Genomic DNA, 16,571 nt, shown 5'->3' with positions numbered 1-16,571 from the left:
TATTCCAACAGAAATAGAGGCTCAAGATCAAACAGCCCTGCACATTTCTGTAAGAGAGGATGCATCGAAAAGCCTGGTTAAAGATTCTCGCACTAGCGCGACATCCTCTTAGCGACATACATCAACCACGGAGTGTTTGACCTCATCTGTAAAACCAACTCCACGAAAGAACAGATGCTTTTTTTTGTGAAGCAAACACCCATAACACAGAGCAGTGCAACTGTCCGATTTCTCTGAAGTAAAAAAAAAAGAGATACTAAATTCGGGTCAATGTTTCCTCTGTACTTTGCAGCATCATTTGGCAAAGAATTGCAGAACGAACGTTACATGTACAAAATGCCATCGATGCCATGCCAAAACAATGTGCGACCCTCGGTTGCTGAATTCGATTAAAAGTCCCCAAGCGTCAACAGTGCCGAGGCAGCGAGAAATGATTGGAACTGGCAGCTTTAGATGGCATGTCTTCCTTCAAACAGCTAATGCTTGGGCAGCCGGACAGGGAAACAAACGCCTAGTTCGAGTTTTCGACACAGGCAGTCAGCGCAGATTGGTGACGAAGCGATTGGCAGAGGAATTGCATTATCGAGCACTTTATCACAAGAGCTTTGCCGTAGGATACTTCCGAGGGCAACATAATGAGTGAACTGTCCAGCGCATGCTCGTCACTCTAAGTTCACAGCGTAGTAGAACGCCACAATTGATTGAAGCTCTCGTCATGACAAACATCTGTCACCGGTCTAATCCATGACCGCATAAAGACTTCATCGAAAAGCTTGAACAGCAAAGCTATTACTTCTTTGATATTAATCAAGCTGAAAGCCTAAATGTGATCTATGTCTTAATCGGCAGTGACTATTACTAGTCATTTGTCCCTGGAAATATGCAGAATTCGGACAACAGACTCAAAGGCACTGAGATCAACCTTTGATGGATGATACATGAACCTGCAACCTTTTGCGCTGATGCCACGTATTGCAACGAGGTCATCGTACTCAAAGCGTTAGTGACCAACCATAAGATCACAAAAGAGAACTATGGGGACTTAAAAGTCGTGAGAATCAGATGCAGAAGCAGTTTCAGTCAAAGATGCATCCAAGTTTTGATTAGAAGTGAACGAGACACCGTGTGCCTACATGAAGGTAGAGAAGTTGGCTTCGAATCATCTACGCTTTTTTGACACACAGTCTATGCGGCCTCCAGAGTTGCATGTCGGAAAACTAAAAGTATTGACAGCCTTGACAATGGTACGGCATCCTTACCCCAGCGTATTGTCATCAAATCGGAGGAACGCTGCCAAATTTTCGCAGCGAAAAACCAGAAAGAAACGGCAACAAACCTTCACGCCACAAGCAACATCTCGCCTAGACGACACTCTCGGCCTGTTGAATTTTTTCACAGTGAAAATGAAGAACCATGGAGATCAAGAGGTACGAGTCTAAGAAAAGCATCGGGTCATGGATCCTTCTTTGACCAGTGGGCAGAACACAAATGGCTTGCTCCTGACGACCTAGAATGGCCACAGTACTCTACCAACCGCATCAGAGCTTGGCTACTACAACATGCCTCCAAGCGCAAGCAAAAGAATGCGTTTAAGGGCACCCTCAATGCAAAAGAAATGAAAGCTGGCGCAGCATGCCTTCCCGAGAACATTGATTCATAATTCAACAGATGCCTTTCAGAAATGAGAACAACACAAAGTCAAAACCCAGTGCACCGTTTACACTGGCTAAGAGCGCCACAGAAACTACCGATTTTTTGGATAGTGGAGCTTCGCAGACTATCGGGTAGAGCTACAGTGAAACTGGCCTTTCAGCATCTGTACCTACTGGAATCGAACTTTTTGCAAAATTCTGCATGCGGGGCAGTTCGTTGGAAGGAAATAGACGAAGAAGATGACAATCTGTGCTGGCCTTGAAATCACGTGCTGCAGCAGCAACCCACGAAGTTGGGCTGCAGTTTATTTTAAATAAACCCCTTTTTCTACTCAACAGGAAGGTCGATTTTCCTAACATGCCACAAACTTTCCAGATTCATAACTCACCCTGGAGAAAATAGAGGCACTGCTTTCAATTTCAACTGCGTGTTGACCTCTTAACTTTTAAATTCAACCTAAAATAAAATGAGTTGGCCCGCAATCATGTAAATACTTTATCTATTCTGCTTTGTACTGCCATGTTTGTTGAATAACTACTGCATCCTGTTAACTTTTACATTCTGTAATGATTCTGAGTCATTGATATTGTAATGTCTACCCTTTTTTAACACTTCATATCTCATCTTTTCATTTTATTATTTAGATATCACAGAGTTTGAAACCGTATTGTAGGTAGTAGAAGACTGTCAGGCTCGTTGACATGTTCTACTCCCACTATCTTTCATGAACAATGCATGAAAATAAATATTTCACTTCATTTTCATTCATTATTATAAATAGAATGCATTCTAGACCGATAATACATTGTAAGTTTAAAGGGTTCCAAGAAGATGTGGTTCAAATTGAACCGTGTTCCAAGTAATCACACTTCAGCCATTTCCAATATAGTTAAACCTGCTTATAACAAACCTCCATATAACGAATTCCTCGATATAACGAAGTTTTTCTACTACCCACAGTTGCTCCGTAGAAGCACATGTATTTGCGACCTTCATATAACGAATTTTCCCCACGAACAATCTAGGGATTTTACCCTGCATTTTGGTACGAGCATGCATTTTTGGCGACTGCCATGCCGCCGACAAAGCGCAAAGCGGCGGCGGCGCGCACGGCGCACCAGGTGAGAGCAATCGCTCGTTATGGGGCACGGGTGGGTGAGCTCGAGGCGGGCCTGCACTCCACGAGCTGGCGTGCACGGTTGTGTGCCCCCCCCCCCCCCCCCCTTCGCTCCTAACAAAAAAAAAAAAGAAAATCTTGCGCGTTGGCAGTGCCACGCTTATATACTCGATAACTTTTCTTGGCAATGGAGCGAAGACTACAGATCCAAATCGCAAACATCCTATCGCCAGTGAATGTAGTTCCACAACAGTGCCCGTATTTTCACCGTGAAATATAGCAGTTCCCCCTTTATTTTCTACGTGAAGAAATTTCAGACAGGACGCAGCTCCCACCATTAAGATAGTCGCACGTATTTACTTTATTTATTCGTTGTGACTTCGCATTTTTGAATGCACGAGAAAGTCCCGCTTTTTTATGTGCATCTCTAACGCTAGCAGCGTCTGCGACTACATGAAACGCTGATTGTGCTCCTCCATCATTTTCCATAGTGTAACGAGACGCGTGCCAAAACGGACGACTTCGCATAGTGTTACATGTGCAAAAGCTCCCCCAACGTAGCTTTCCCTTCAGTGCCAAGAAAAGTAGTCGTCGAGTATAGTTAGCGTCACATATGCAGGGCCGCGCTGCACATGAAGGGCGCCTTACCGAATAGTTTTCCGCGGTGTCCGTGTCTTTACTCTTCATTTTAAATGCTGTGCCTGCGTGCACTGTTTCACTGCACGCGCATGGTGCAGCCTCTGATGACGTTAAGCTGTGCTTTTTTTTTTATTATTGCGATAGCAATTATATGGACAGTCTCGGCTAGTTTCTTGCCGTCGCCGCCACCATTCACATATATATGAAAACCCAAGAAAGAAAACAGAAGTCCACCCGCACATGACGCCCAGTTTGCCTCGATGCGCTAACGCGCGCTTATCTCCCCGTAAAAGGAAGGCGGGGTTAGGCACTTGTGCGAGCGTGCTTATCCTTCGGTGAAGACAATCGCGTGCCTACGACCAGGACAATTGCGCTTAGTTGCCGGGCACACAAAGATCACTTCACTTGCAGGACAGGCGCCGTTTGCAAAAAGAGTGCACTTTTCAAACATTGCAAAGTAACAAGTGGGGCACATTGTTGGTTCGCACTCACATCTGTACCTGTGACTACGTTTCGTGCCTCGTTTTTGTTTAAACAGCGCGTTAAGTGTTGTGAGGTAAATGTTGTTAATTCGCTCTCCTCTTGTGTATGTTGCTTTCGTGCGTCATTTGTGCGTGAGCAGCATATTGCCCGTTTCGATTTGCTTGCTGTTCTCAGCGTTAATTCCAAGTTGTTACTCTCGCATTGCTTCGCCCTTGTGATGAAACTGTGACTTTTCTTAATTTCGGACAATCGTGTCTTCACCGAGGGGATGCCAGATTAGGCGTTGATGGAAACTCTCCGAGACCACGGTGAGAATGGATATTCAGAGGTTGACTCGTCACGCCCTTCCGTCTTGCGCCGGGTCGGGAGTTCGCAGGCTGGTAGCTTTCGCGATTAGCCGATTAGTTCTGGCAACAACATGACGATGTGTTGAATGGAATGCAATGAGCGCGATAGCAAAAAATTAGAGTCTTATAAGAAGTAAGGCTGGCACCCAACTCTTTTGGATCCAATATCACAGAACTCCTACAAAACGCTGGTGTGAGCAAATACGGCCACTCCAAGGAGAAGTGCTCTTTTGACACAGTTCTTTCGTGTTGAAACCGCACTGATACTTGCCGAGATAGCAAGAACGCCAGCGATCGCGACCGCCCTAAAATCCAAGTTCATTATTACTACTCGAGCGATTATTCTCCCCCCTCCCCACCTTGTTTCACTCTCATTCAAGAAGGGTGGTTTACTTTCTGTTTGAGCGTTCAGTGGCAGTCTTAACACGCGCGAGATGTTATCTTATGCACTTTCCAGGCGATAGGAATGAGCAGATTCATTTGATCTCTGCCTCCGCAACGCTCGCGCGCTTTTACCCACTCGTGAAAGTTACGATGCACGAGAAAATGTTATCAATTTGGACTAGTTACGAAACATGGCTGCGACAGCGAAAACTCGCCGAAAGCGTCCATATAATTGGTGTTGCAATAATAACGCAGTCTTTTATTGTAAAATGAGTGTCTTGGGTTAGCTCTGCTTTCAGATCGCCTTTTCCTTAATTTGTGCATTTATTTTCCAAATTTTCGTGCTGAACTGCTTATAGCAAAATCCTCTTTATAAAGAATTTTTCTGGGAATTTATGAGTTTCGTTATATTCAGGTTTAACTGTATAGCCACATAAGAGCCACAGTGGTCGACCGGAATTGTTCTCACTACTTTCATAGTGCAGGGCATAAAGGAAATTCACACATACCTCTATGCTGAAGGCATGGCGTGATTGCTGCTCCTTCCATTGTATCAAGTGCAAGAACATGGCCGCATACAATGGGTGCAGCTCTTTCAGAGTTTCCTGAAAAAACAAAGCAAGCTTTTTCAGAAAAAAAAATCGATTTCTTTTTTTCTTATTTTGCACCCGAACAGCAATACAGCCCGCATGTTTTTTTTTCACATAACCTAACCTCACCTAGCCTTACATGTGGGGTGAAAAAAAAAAAACAAGTCCCGCTCAAGATTTTTTTTTTTAGTCATAGTGTTAGCCCTTTGAGGCACTTTGTCCATAATTTTGCAGACTTGTTTTTAATAGTGAAGCTGCTAAAGCTGGCTAGTAAGAGGTGTGTAAACAAAATATCCCTCTGTGCCACTGCCAAAGCAAATGCTGCAGTTTCTGACATGGTGGCTCAGCGACCGTGATTCAACACATTCGGAGTGGCGAGCTTCGAGCATTTTTCGTATCCACCTACCGCCCTGTCTTCGCTGCCGCTTGTTCAGCCAAGCATACCAGATCTAATCACTGTCGACTTTGCAATTCCTTTGCTGTGGCACTATGAGCCGAGAACCGACCAGCTTTGATGTGCCAAGCTTTGCATAATTTAGTCCAAACTTCCTGCATTATTTTACAGTTGAGTCAACTAGTGGCTTAGAGCGAGCAAGATACATTGCAGTTTAGGTGAACTGAACCTCCGGCGCAACAAATGTATCTTAACGGGGCCATGACACCTAATTTTTCAGCATTATCTGTGTTGTGTGGGTTGATCCATGTATGTTCACAAAAAAGCTGGCGAAATTTTAGTTTACAACAGAATATTTTTATAAATGAGCGAGTAGCCTTAGAGTGGGGCAACACTGGCACACTCGCTAGCCGTGACGTGAAGAGCCGCTTTCTGGGCGAGCTGCTGCACGGTCTGCATTTTGGAGCAGGATCCCGTTCCATGGTTGGCTGCCCTTGCAACTGAGCTTTTTCTGTGTTGTTCAACTTGCCACTAGAACTAAATGACTTGCAGTGGTTGAAACAATGCAACTGCATCGCCCATGTGGTGCTGCTACTTGCAAAAAAACAATTTTCGTCATCGGTCTGATGTCAAAAAGTGTCTTATAAATGTACTACGTGTATGCGATTTGCCACTACGGATGAAATTTATTGAAACTCTTTGCAGGCAGTGCCAAGGTTAAGCATCGCGCATGCTATCTCACAGTGAAAGCTGTTACGAGATCACAACTCAGGTCACGTGCAGTTGTCCGCCGCTGCCGTCGCCGGTGTCCGTAACCACATTGCGCGAAATTAGAAAAAAAAAACTAGAACTAATGACATAGTGGGGCTCGAAACTGGGTCCGCTGGGTGCCAGCCCAGTATTCTACCACTGAGCCACACCGGTGCTTGGGACATGTTGGCAAAGTTGCCTTAGCCCCGCTTGATGTCGGGGAAGCAATCGCGTTATTACGAATTAAAAAGCCTTTTAAAACAGGAAAAGAACAACCAGTCATCACACAATACGAATAGCGTAACGAGTGGGTCCTCCAATTCTCCAACCCATTACAAGAGCTTGTTCTTGTTCCCCTATTAACTGTGACGCATGCCCATTTCAGCCATGATTCCTCATCGTCGTCACTAACTGCTTGAACACTAGGCGCAAAATTCCTTGCAAGCATTTAGCGGATACCACACTTCTCAGAAGAATGATGGAAAATGGGATAGCAAATGCCAGACTACTACACCGAAATTTCATTATTAATGCCATAGTGGTTATAAAGCAAAAGTGCTTGCTTGATATCCAATGAGTGTTTAGAAACGACTCTAAAAGGCCGCTCTACTAGCTTTCACTGTGATTGTGGTGCGCCTTCCACGCAGGCCTGGCGTTTTTTTTTTTTTTTTACCGGAAACGAATGCAGTCGACAGAGTCTAAGCAAAGATTTGGCCAAAATGTATATCGTGACTAACTCTAGCGCCACACTCAATTACCGTTCGCTTCACCTAGTGTTTAAATACGCCTCACCTAACAACTGATAGAAAAACAACAGTTCCAAACCACAGCATTGCTACGACCACTTTCCGTGTTTATTCAAATCTAGGCCGAATGCTTTTTTTCAAACTTCTCTGCATCAAATTACAGGCTCGGTTTAGATTCGAGAATTTTGAAAAACATAGCATTTTTTATTGAGAAAAAGTGGTGGACAACTAGTGCCAGCCACGTAAGAGTGCAAAATTCAAGCAAAAAACCAGTCATACTGAGGACATTTGTTTCATGTAACCAGCAATTTCGTTTAATTAAGAGACTTCCGTTTAGTGAGAGTCTACTGTACTAGCAACATAATGGTTTTATATTTGTTTTACTCACTACATCACAGGCTTACTATACGGCTATAGCTGAAAACTAATTATGTGAGTAGCATATAGATTACCTTAAGCAAAGCGCCATCAGGATTCAGCTGCCGGAAGCAGTCGGACCTCGTGGAACTGACGAGGCCTTCCCAGAGGCCAATAGACACAGAAAATGGGACCTGTAGGTAGCAGTAGGAAGTTTAGACACCCAGACAATGCACAGATAGTGAGCATGTGCGAATATTAGAGCACTTCAACTGTTTGAACAAATATTACAGTATTCCAATTCACTTCCACACAATCTTAAATTACTCGAAATTTCAAGTATTTGGAACGAACAAATAGGCCTATGTTTGACGCATTCAATCTCTTGCAAAGGTGGTTTCACTGCTGTGTACGAGTTCTACGTTGTGAAAGCATCTTTAACCAGAAAAAACGCACTGCCATGAAACTCTATTTCAAGGCTAACGGGTTTTTTCGCTCCGAGTAGGGAAATTTTTGAAATGCAACATATTTTACTGGTTACCACGCAACTTTGCTGAAATTCAAATCCTACTAACAGGCGAAGTTGCTCCCACTTCACTTTCAACCAGAAATAGAAAGACGCACATGCACTGTCCCAATTAAAAATCACTGCATTTCAAGCTGCTTGAAGATAATTATGGCGTGAAGCTTTCGGAGGTGATTATTGTGATTAAAGTTGAGATAGTACTGAGACTGATTGTGATTGTGACACTTGTATATTTTTTTTATTCAAAGAGATAGTGCTGAGACCGATTGTGATATAGCGGTGATTCTTCTTTATAGCTGATATGAGGTTCCGAGTTTCGTGTTACGTTTTGACTTCATAATCACAGCTTCATTAGCTATCGTCTCTGGTGTAGAATTTTCTTGTCGGTATTGCCGCCTTGCATCCGCTTCAACTTGTCTCAACTGCGCGTCAGCTTGGCGTTTTTCCCGCTTAGCCTTTGCTTCCTTAGCCCTAGTCTGTGGTGTAGAACTTTGTTGTCGCTGTCGCCGCTTTGCATCCGCTTCCTTCTCTTTTGTCTCCGCGGTAGCTTCCCCTCGACGGCAACGCTGATACTCAGCACGTCGCCTTTTCCTGCGTTCGTCTTCGTCCATATTAGAGAAGAGAATGTGTGGTATGGAACCTCGTTACATATATATATAGCGTTGACAGCAGCGCCATCATATTTGCAATTAACCACAGCGCCCTCTGTTGCTTATAAGTTGAAGGTTACATGAAAAATGGTTCAGAAATGTCAGACAGATAAAGACGTGTTACGGACAGACGGGAGACGGCGGACATCGTGAGGTCTTAAGGAGCCTCGCCCCTAAAAAAAAAACATTGTGCAAGTCAGTTGGCTCACGACAAATACTCATATATCTCTGCAATACATGTTACATACTATCCAAATTCAAACAAAAAGTATTTAACCAGATCAGTATTTCCTCCAACCTAAATTTTACTATTTGGGCATGCTTAAGAAAAACCCAACTCGGCGAAATTTTTGTGCCAAACACGCATTTCGGTGATTACGGGATGTGTGCCCTGTTGGAGAGCATTCCACGCCATGCACATGAGGGCTAGGTAGAAAGTGAAAGATGCCGTGCCAAAGTAATCTCAAAACAACGTTCTAGGGGCGGCCACCACCTCCAACGAAGCGCGCTGCTTACGCTTGACATGGGCAACTCTAATGGAGACCTTGGGTTGATTTTTTCAGGCGTTCTTCGAATGTGAGTACTTTTGTTTGCTGTTTTCTTAAAAACACAGAACTCGACGGCAACAAGCTATCTCTGGCAGCACTATCACCATCATCACAGATCTTGTCTTACCATACAGGGTAAGCCTTGAGAGTTTGAATACACAAAATGATTATTTTAAAGTCCCCAAATGTCTTACAAAATCTCTTTTAATGTTTCTTTTCTAGAAGTTCCAAATGCTTTCTCTTGTGTTTGCAATTTTCTTATCTGGCAAAAAATTCATAAAAGCACTATTTTTGCTAATATGCACTCACTGTAGAGTTCACAATCATTTTGATATGTTAATGTTTACTCTGCAGAAATGCCGAGCGCTATTTAAAATTAGCAAGCTTAAGGACATAAACACAGCAAGTTTGCATGAAAATTCAACAAAACTTATTTTAAAACTTGAAAGCACCCGGTGCTCTGGATGTCATTCAAGAAAAAAGGTCTAACGTCAATTTTGCGAATAGAGGACTCTGTATAGGTTACCATGTTTCACTGAATAATAAAAGGACTGCTTCCTTTCAAATGTTTCTTAGAATATCGTCACCTTGCGCACTCCAGCCATGAAGTCCAACGCCGTTCCGTTGAGCTGCCTGTTCAACAAGTGCTGTGCCTGTCCGTAGACGAATTTCGGCTTGACGGCCAATGCAACTTCTTTGGCAAATGCTGTCATCGCTTCTAAGTTGGCTGGCTTGTGGTCAAACATCCCCGGCTGCACCCCTGCAAGGTAGGTGTATGCAACCTCTGTACACAACCAAGAGCGTCCTGTTCTGTCAGTTACGGGTTTGCAAATAGGAATGACTACAATGTGCAATTATGTTTTCTAATGAAGTACTTATGTGACGACATGTGAAGCGTACAGTCTATATATATATATATATATATATATATATATATATACACACACACACACACACACACACTCAAAACTTCGCTATAACGACGATGAAGGGGAGCCACAATTATTTCGTTATATCGATTATAACAGTCATGCAAAGAAAGAAATTGCCTCGCGGCCTGATGTACCACTACGCGACCACGGCTGTCACGGAAATAAACTAAGTCAAATCTTAATAATTCGAACTTTCGGGTAATTCAAACTCACGCTGAGGTCCCGTCAAAGCTATGTGTATTTCAATGGGGGAAAACACCCTGTAATTCGAGGGTGCAAGCACTTGCGACGATTAATTCAAACATACCCCGCTCCAAAAACGCTCCCAGCACCATGCCCAACCCCGCGGTGGCACCTCTCAACGCTGCGCGCGAAGAAGGAAAAGAAGAAATGACTGTGGCGGATTGTTTGTTCTCTCTCAAATGCCGATCTGCGACGAACGTGCCTGTTCCACGCATCTCCCTTTTCTATCTCTGCCCGTAGAGACCCTTCTTTCAAGGCAGCACGCAGAGAGAGGTTAAAAAAAAAAAAGCTGTCGTGAAGGGTCCTCCTTTCTTGGTGCAGAGGGTAGCAGCCATGGTAGCAGCAGAGAAGCAGTCGTTGCCGTCGTGAGTGGGAAATCGCTTTTCACCGCAGTATAGTGGCAACAATGCCTAGCCACTGTACTAGCCACAGTAACCGCGGTGCCGCTTCCCGGTCATGTGACCCGCTGAGCGCTTCCTCAATCTACAGTGGCTAGAATCCTCTCCGCTGGCTGTGTGAGAAGGACGTATCTCTCGGCGGCGCGGGTCGTGGCTGTAAGATCAGCACGGGAGTTTCGAAAAAGCAGGGCCGAACGAGCGTCAAACTCCGCAGAAAACAATATACTTGAAACACTTCGGCCTGGTTTTTCTATAAACTATTTGATAGACTAATTTAGTTCGTTATATTCATTTACCGGTCAATTTTACTTTGTTACAACGAGGTTTAAAATGCATGGTTCTCAGAGGATGAGGATTTTTCAAGGAAAATTTCATTTACTTTGTTATATTCATTGTTTCGTTATATCCAGTAATGTTATAAAAAGTTTTGAGTGTGTGTGTATATCTATATATATATATATATATATATATGTCTGTCTTTTATATTTGCTTGCCCTATTTTTCTGATCATACTCACACTTGTATTCAGTTGCATTGCCTAGCATTGAATCTTCATATGTCCAGTGATCTTTATTACCCTGATGTTGCTTTATTTGTTCTTGTTTAGAGTTTATTTTATGTACTACCCACTTTTCTCGGTAAAGCTATGTGTAATTGAGGCTATAATCAATTAAAAGAAACAACGTTCCCCGTGAAATACGGCCACTACATTGTAGTTTCGTTTCCACAATTGTGCATGATATATTTTCTGGACAATACGCTTTTCTTTTTGCGAATCGAACAGTACACATAAACGTTATCCTACTTGATCCAATATTGTTAACTTTAATTCTTTTATTTTCCTCACTCATATCCTATTGGATAATACACTGTCACTATTCATAGCCCGCAAGGCCACAGAAGGAAAACGAAGCGAGCAGCACGAGCAGCTTCTGGACTTCTGAGGAAGACGACATTGGCGCATCTGCTCTAGTGAATCTATACAGCTTTGCCATTTTCATCGCAATGTAAACTTGTGTCTGGTTTCTACGTTGCTACAACACCTTTACAAATGACTGATATGATCACATTTCCTACATGACACTGAAAAATGCAATCTTAGAAGTGGGCTTTCACTGGCATTTACAAAAATTGTAGCATTCATATTTCAGCATACCAGATTAACCGCTTGACCATTCTTGACGAGTATGGCTTGTCTGCTCGAGATACCTGCCTATGGGTCTCTTGAACAAGACTCGTTCGTTTCCAAGCTAGTTTGCTTGTTCACACACAGCCGTTGCTTTAAAATTTCTCTTATTCTAACCACCATTAGCAAGTTGTATTCGCAAATTTTGCTTAGAAAATGTTGTCCAGTGAAGGCGACAAGTGGATTACTTGTGCATCGTCGTTAAAAAGACACATTTCATCATTGGAAAACTCTTCAGATGCTAATTATTCAAATACCACAGTTTACTTTGATGAGTCGACATGTTATATTCGCCAGTTTCTCGACGATGACAACATTTTATGAATCGAAAAACAGTCTAACAAGATAAGAACAATAAACTTTGCTTTGCTGATTTGACTCAATACGCTTTAATATTTTTTTCATGATTCAAAATCTGCTTTTTAGAAGCAATATATTTGATATGTGTTTTTAGAAAAATAACCTTTTCAAATAAAAAACTAACTAAAATGAAACAGTTAAAGGCTTAAATAACACTCGAAAAAGCCATAAGCAACATGTTACAGGACCAAATCCATTAAGACTCTGCAGCAGCAGCAGCAGCGGCATTAAAAATCAGTAACCAGAGAACTCAAAACCACACGAGCCTTTGGTATCAAATTCGTCCCCACACAGGCTTGCTTTGATGTTTTTTGGATCTTGCAATGGACAGTACAACTTTCAGATGTTGCATTTATTGGCTGGTTTCCTTAAATAGCACATGAATGAGACATCACTGCAGTAATAACATCTAGAACTTCAACTGCGGAAACCATACAATACGATTATGAGGATTACCATAGAAGAGGGCTCCGGAAGTGTCGGCCATTGGGTGTTCTTTAATGTTCGCCAACATAGCACAGTACATAGGCCTTGAGCCTTTCACTGCCATCAAAATGTGACTGTCACAGTTGGTATTGAACGTCCTACCTTCCGGTCAGAAGCTATGCACTGTAACTACTATACCGCCATGGCGGACCAAATCGTGCATCAGTAATTGCTCTCCACTTAAACAGTTTGAGGTGACCGAGTTTCAACTAGCTACTCAGCATAACTATATTATTTTCCCGTGTTCAATAAGTGCAGTAAAGGCTCATTAATTCGAACTTCATCAGACAAGAAAAATGTTTGAACTGAATTCCAAAATATCGAGAGTATTAAGAAAGCAACCAACATATGTCTAACACTAATGCGTTTTCATTGACTTGATGAATAGGTAAATCTTATACTTAATTTGCATACGAGCAGCGTAAAAGCCACATTTTTAACCATCCTAGGCCTCTTTTCACAATTTAACTGCAGTGCCAGACCCCCATATTGTAACTAGCACGAAACAGGCTCTGCACTATCCTCTAATTGCTGCCACCATCACCAACACCACACGCATGTGACAGTTTTTTTTTGTGTGTGTGCAGGTAATTGAAAGAAATTTGTTACAGCCACTCAAGCCATAGTCGCCAACAATGTGATTACAGATAGTGACGATGCCTTTTCGAACACCAACGGTTAACTAGGTCTCACATGCAGAGAGACAAGCAGACAGGCATGAAGCATCCTGGCTTTCCAAATGTTACCATGCAGTTCAATATGGTGACTTTGGAATTGTGCACCGCACCACCATGTTTGCGTTGTCCGTGAACATAGTTTTCGAGCTTCTGCCCCGCAAATTCGCAGCGCTTCGCGCTAGGCATCGTCTGAATTAACAGAGTTGGGACCAATTGAGACCGAATTATTGAGTGTGTCATTAAAATCACAGATCGAGGGTCAATCTCTTGCCTGAAAGGCGTTAAAAATGTGTTTTTTTAGTCGTTGAATCAAATACTTTAAACGAGTCAACTTATAAAAAAAAAATTGCGTAAAGTTTTTTCTGCCAATTGCAAAGAGACAAAAAAATTATTTTTGATTTCGCTTACATGGTTTATTTGTGAGGAACAGCAAGATCAATTCTAATAAACACCTATACAACTGTTAAAAAGTTATACGTTGAAGTAAACATCCTTGTGATTCACAGACTTATAAAAATAAGTGCACGAAGTGGGGTCTAGTGAAAACATGGAGGGAGAAAAGCCAGTTTGGATCCAGTCAGCATCGTTGCGCCGCACACACTTTCGAGATCTTGCTCACGCATCGACATCTCAGTCTTAACTCATACAAGAATATTGAAAACAGGGTGTGGGTGCTGGAGCCGAGGTTTTAACAAATGTGTCGTAGCGGCGCCCGCCGCTATCAGTCGGCGATCGGTGAAAGAAAGGAGGTGACGGCAGTCCAGGCGATAGGCAAGCAAGAAAAGCCCCGCCGTTTATTTTGCAGCGGTATAAGTAGCAACTGTGACGTCAGTACCACGTGTTTCCATACATGGGCCAGGCACGGTGAATCGGCGCGTCATGTAGGAGCGCGCTTTCAGCACACGGGAAACACATTCCGGCACATCCCCCCTTTTGCAAAATAACAGTGGCTTTGCGCGTGGAATTCAGAACATTCACACATGAACAAAACCCACAACCCTTAGTGGTAACGAACCACAAACAAAAGCTTATTCATCAATACCGTAGCGAACCCGTCGCTTAACAACTCTGCCAGACCTGATCACAGTCACGGAATCAGAAGGTAACGACGTGGAAATCACAGCCTCAGAATCTGTAGGCACTGAAGCTGACGTTGAGGCGGTGGGTGGCGCCCGTTCCGTCGATACCAAGTCGGCTGACTCGCTTTCGTTTGGGAACTCATAGCTGCCTTCACGCTTCCCCTGTAGTGGCATGCGGTTCAACATTCGTCTGTTACGCTGCAGCGTAACCCCATCCTCGGTTCGTATTATGTAAGAACAGAGAGCAGCGGGTCTCGCTAGCCTAGTTCCTCTGGGTTTCATATCCGTTACCCAAACAGAATCACCCGGTGTTAGTTTATTTAACTTCTTGGCTCAGTGGCGTTTGTTGTAGTACTGTGCTTGCAACTTTTTGTTGGCTCTGTCTTTGATCGCAAGAGTAAGCAGCAGTGGCTGCACTGGAACACAGGGCTGCTGTGCCATTGAAACTCTTGTCCGAAGACGCCGACCCATAAGGATTTCCGCCGGGCTAGAGCCAAGGAGGCCTGGAGTCGCCCTGTAGGCAAGCAGAGCCAAGTATGGGTCCTCGGATTTGAGTATCAGGCGCTTAATCGTTTGAACCATGCATTCTACTTCCCCATTAGCCTGAAGGTACCTAGGACTTGCAGTGATGTGACCAAAGCCGTAATCATGGGCAAACTTCTCAAACTCGGTACAAGAAAACCGAGGTCCATTATCTGTCACCATGCATCGTGAACTTTCTTACAGCGCAACAGCAGAAAAAATACAGGACAGGGAAGGAGTAGAACAGAAAGAAAAGACGGCGCTGACTCACAACTGTTGTTTATTGGAAAAAACCGGGGTGAAAAATATTGGCAATATATATAGGTCCCGGCAGCCTACACCACAACATGCACAGAATACGAGGTGCACCGAGGTAGCGTTATCACACTCATGGCAATAAACAAGCTTGGCCTAAATAACTTATTTCTTTTTCATGCAGTGTGACGGATGGTTCACTAATGCACTTGCTACCCCTAATCTTTATATGATATGCCTCAGCGATTTCTCTAGTTATCTGGTTAGGTTGTTTGAAGATGATAGTGGTTCTCTCAAAAATGGGACGACAACCGCATGACCTGCAATGTTCCGGCAGATGAAGTCGCGCGATCCCTTGAAGAGATAACTCATGCTCTCTTAAATGAACATTCACACATCGTTTTGTTTGTCCCACGTACTCCCTGCCACACGATAATGGAGTTAAATACACAGCTTTCTTTACGCATGCGATGTACTTGTTTTTATGATTCACGGCGCATCTCCCCTTTGGCCTGTTTGTTCCTCAGCGCATTATCAACAATCGGGCAAATGCGACCTACCTTATGTTTGGCGGAAAAAAGAACGTCGACACCATACCTTGAGCCTACATTTTTCAACCCATGCGCCAATTTGTGTACATAAGGAAAAACTGCTCTTTTTCTTTTTCCATCAGAATTTTCTTGAGCTCCTCTGCGTTTCACGAGCTTAACGCTCCGAACCATAGACTCACACACAGACGAAATCACCTTGTCGGGATACCCAGCATCTACTAAGCGTTTTACCTGGTTATTAAAAGCAGTATTCGACACGTGCACACAGGATTTCCTGAGCGACGCATTTAAAATTGTCTTTGCAATCGCTCTCTTCACAATCTTAGAATGGCCAGACTTGTAGTTTAAAATAGGCTTGACTGATCTTGGCTCATATTTCCAACACAAATGATCTTTACCAAAAGTTAGCTTTAGGTCAAGAAACTGTAGCTCGTAATCCTTACTGACTTCGTGGGTGAAGGTGAGGCCTATACCATGCTGACTGAACAATTTAAGAACGTGGTCAATGTCCTTATGGTGAATTTCATTGTGGGAAAAAATTACAAAATCATCGACGTAACGAAAAACAGCACTGCAGCACTCACTAAGGTGACCTTTCAGCTGCCTGTCAATGTAGCCTAAAATAATGTCACTAATAATAGGGGCCACGCTGGACCCTATGCAGACACCAGACTTTTGTACATAAAGATCCCCCCGCC

At 43.3% G+C, this 16,571-nt stretch overlaps 1 protein-coding gene across 1 annotated transcript in view; it reads right to left on the bottom strand.

Moving 5' to 3' along the window:
* Positions 1-16,571, bottom strand: part of LOC142765487 (uncharacterized) — a 45,114-nt gene that overhangs the window by 9,395 nt on the left and 19,148 nt on the right. Inside the window, exons 4-6 of the mRNA XM_075866536.1 lie at positions 9,772-9,944; positions 7,556-7,654; positions 5,133-5,228 (exon numbers count right to left, since the gene is read on the bottom strand). Of these exons, the coding sequence (XP_075722651.1) occupies positions 5,133-5,228; positions 7,556-7,654; positions 9,772-9,944 (368 nt within the window). The remainder of the gene's footprint in view (positions 1-5,132; positions 5,229-7,555; positions 7,655-9,771; positions 9,945-16,571) is intronic.

This window comes from Rhipicephalus microplus, chromosome 6, assembly GCF_043290135.1.
Source record: "Rhipicephalus microplus isolate Deutch F79 chromosome 6, USDA_Rmic, whole genome shotgun sequence".
Classification (NCBI taxonomy): Eukaryota; Metazoa; Arthropoda; class Arachnida; order Ixodida; family Ixodidae; genus Rhipicephalus; species Rhipicephalus microplus.
Note: the sequence above shows the minus strand (reverse complement) of the source record. Positions and strands in the feature narration are given on the sequence as shown.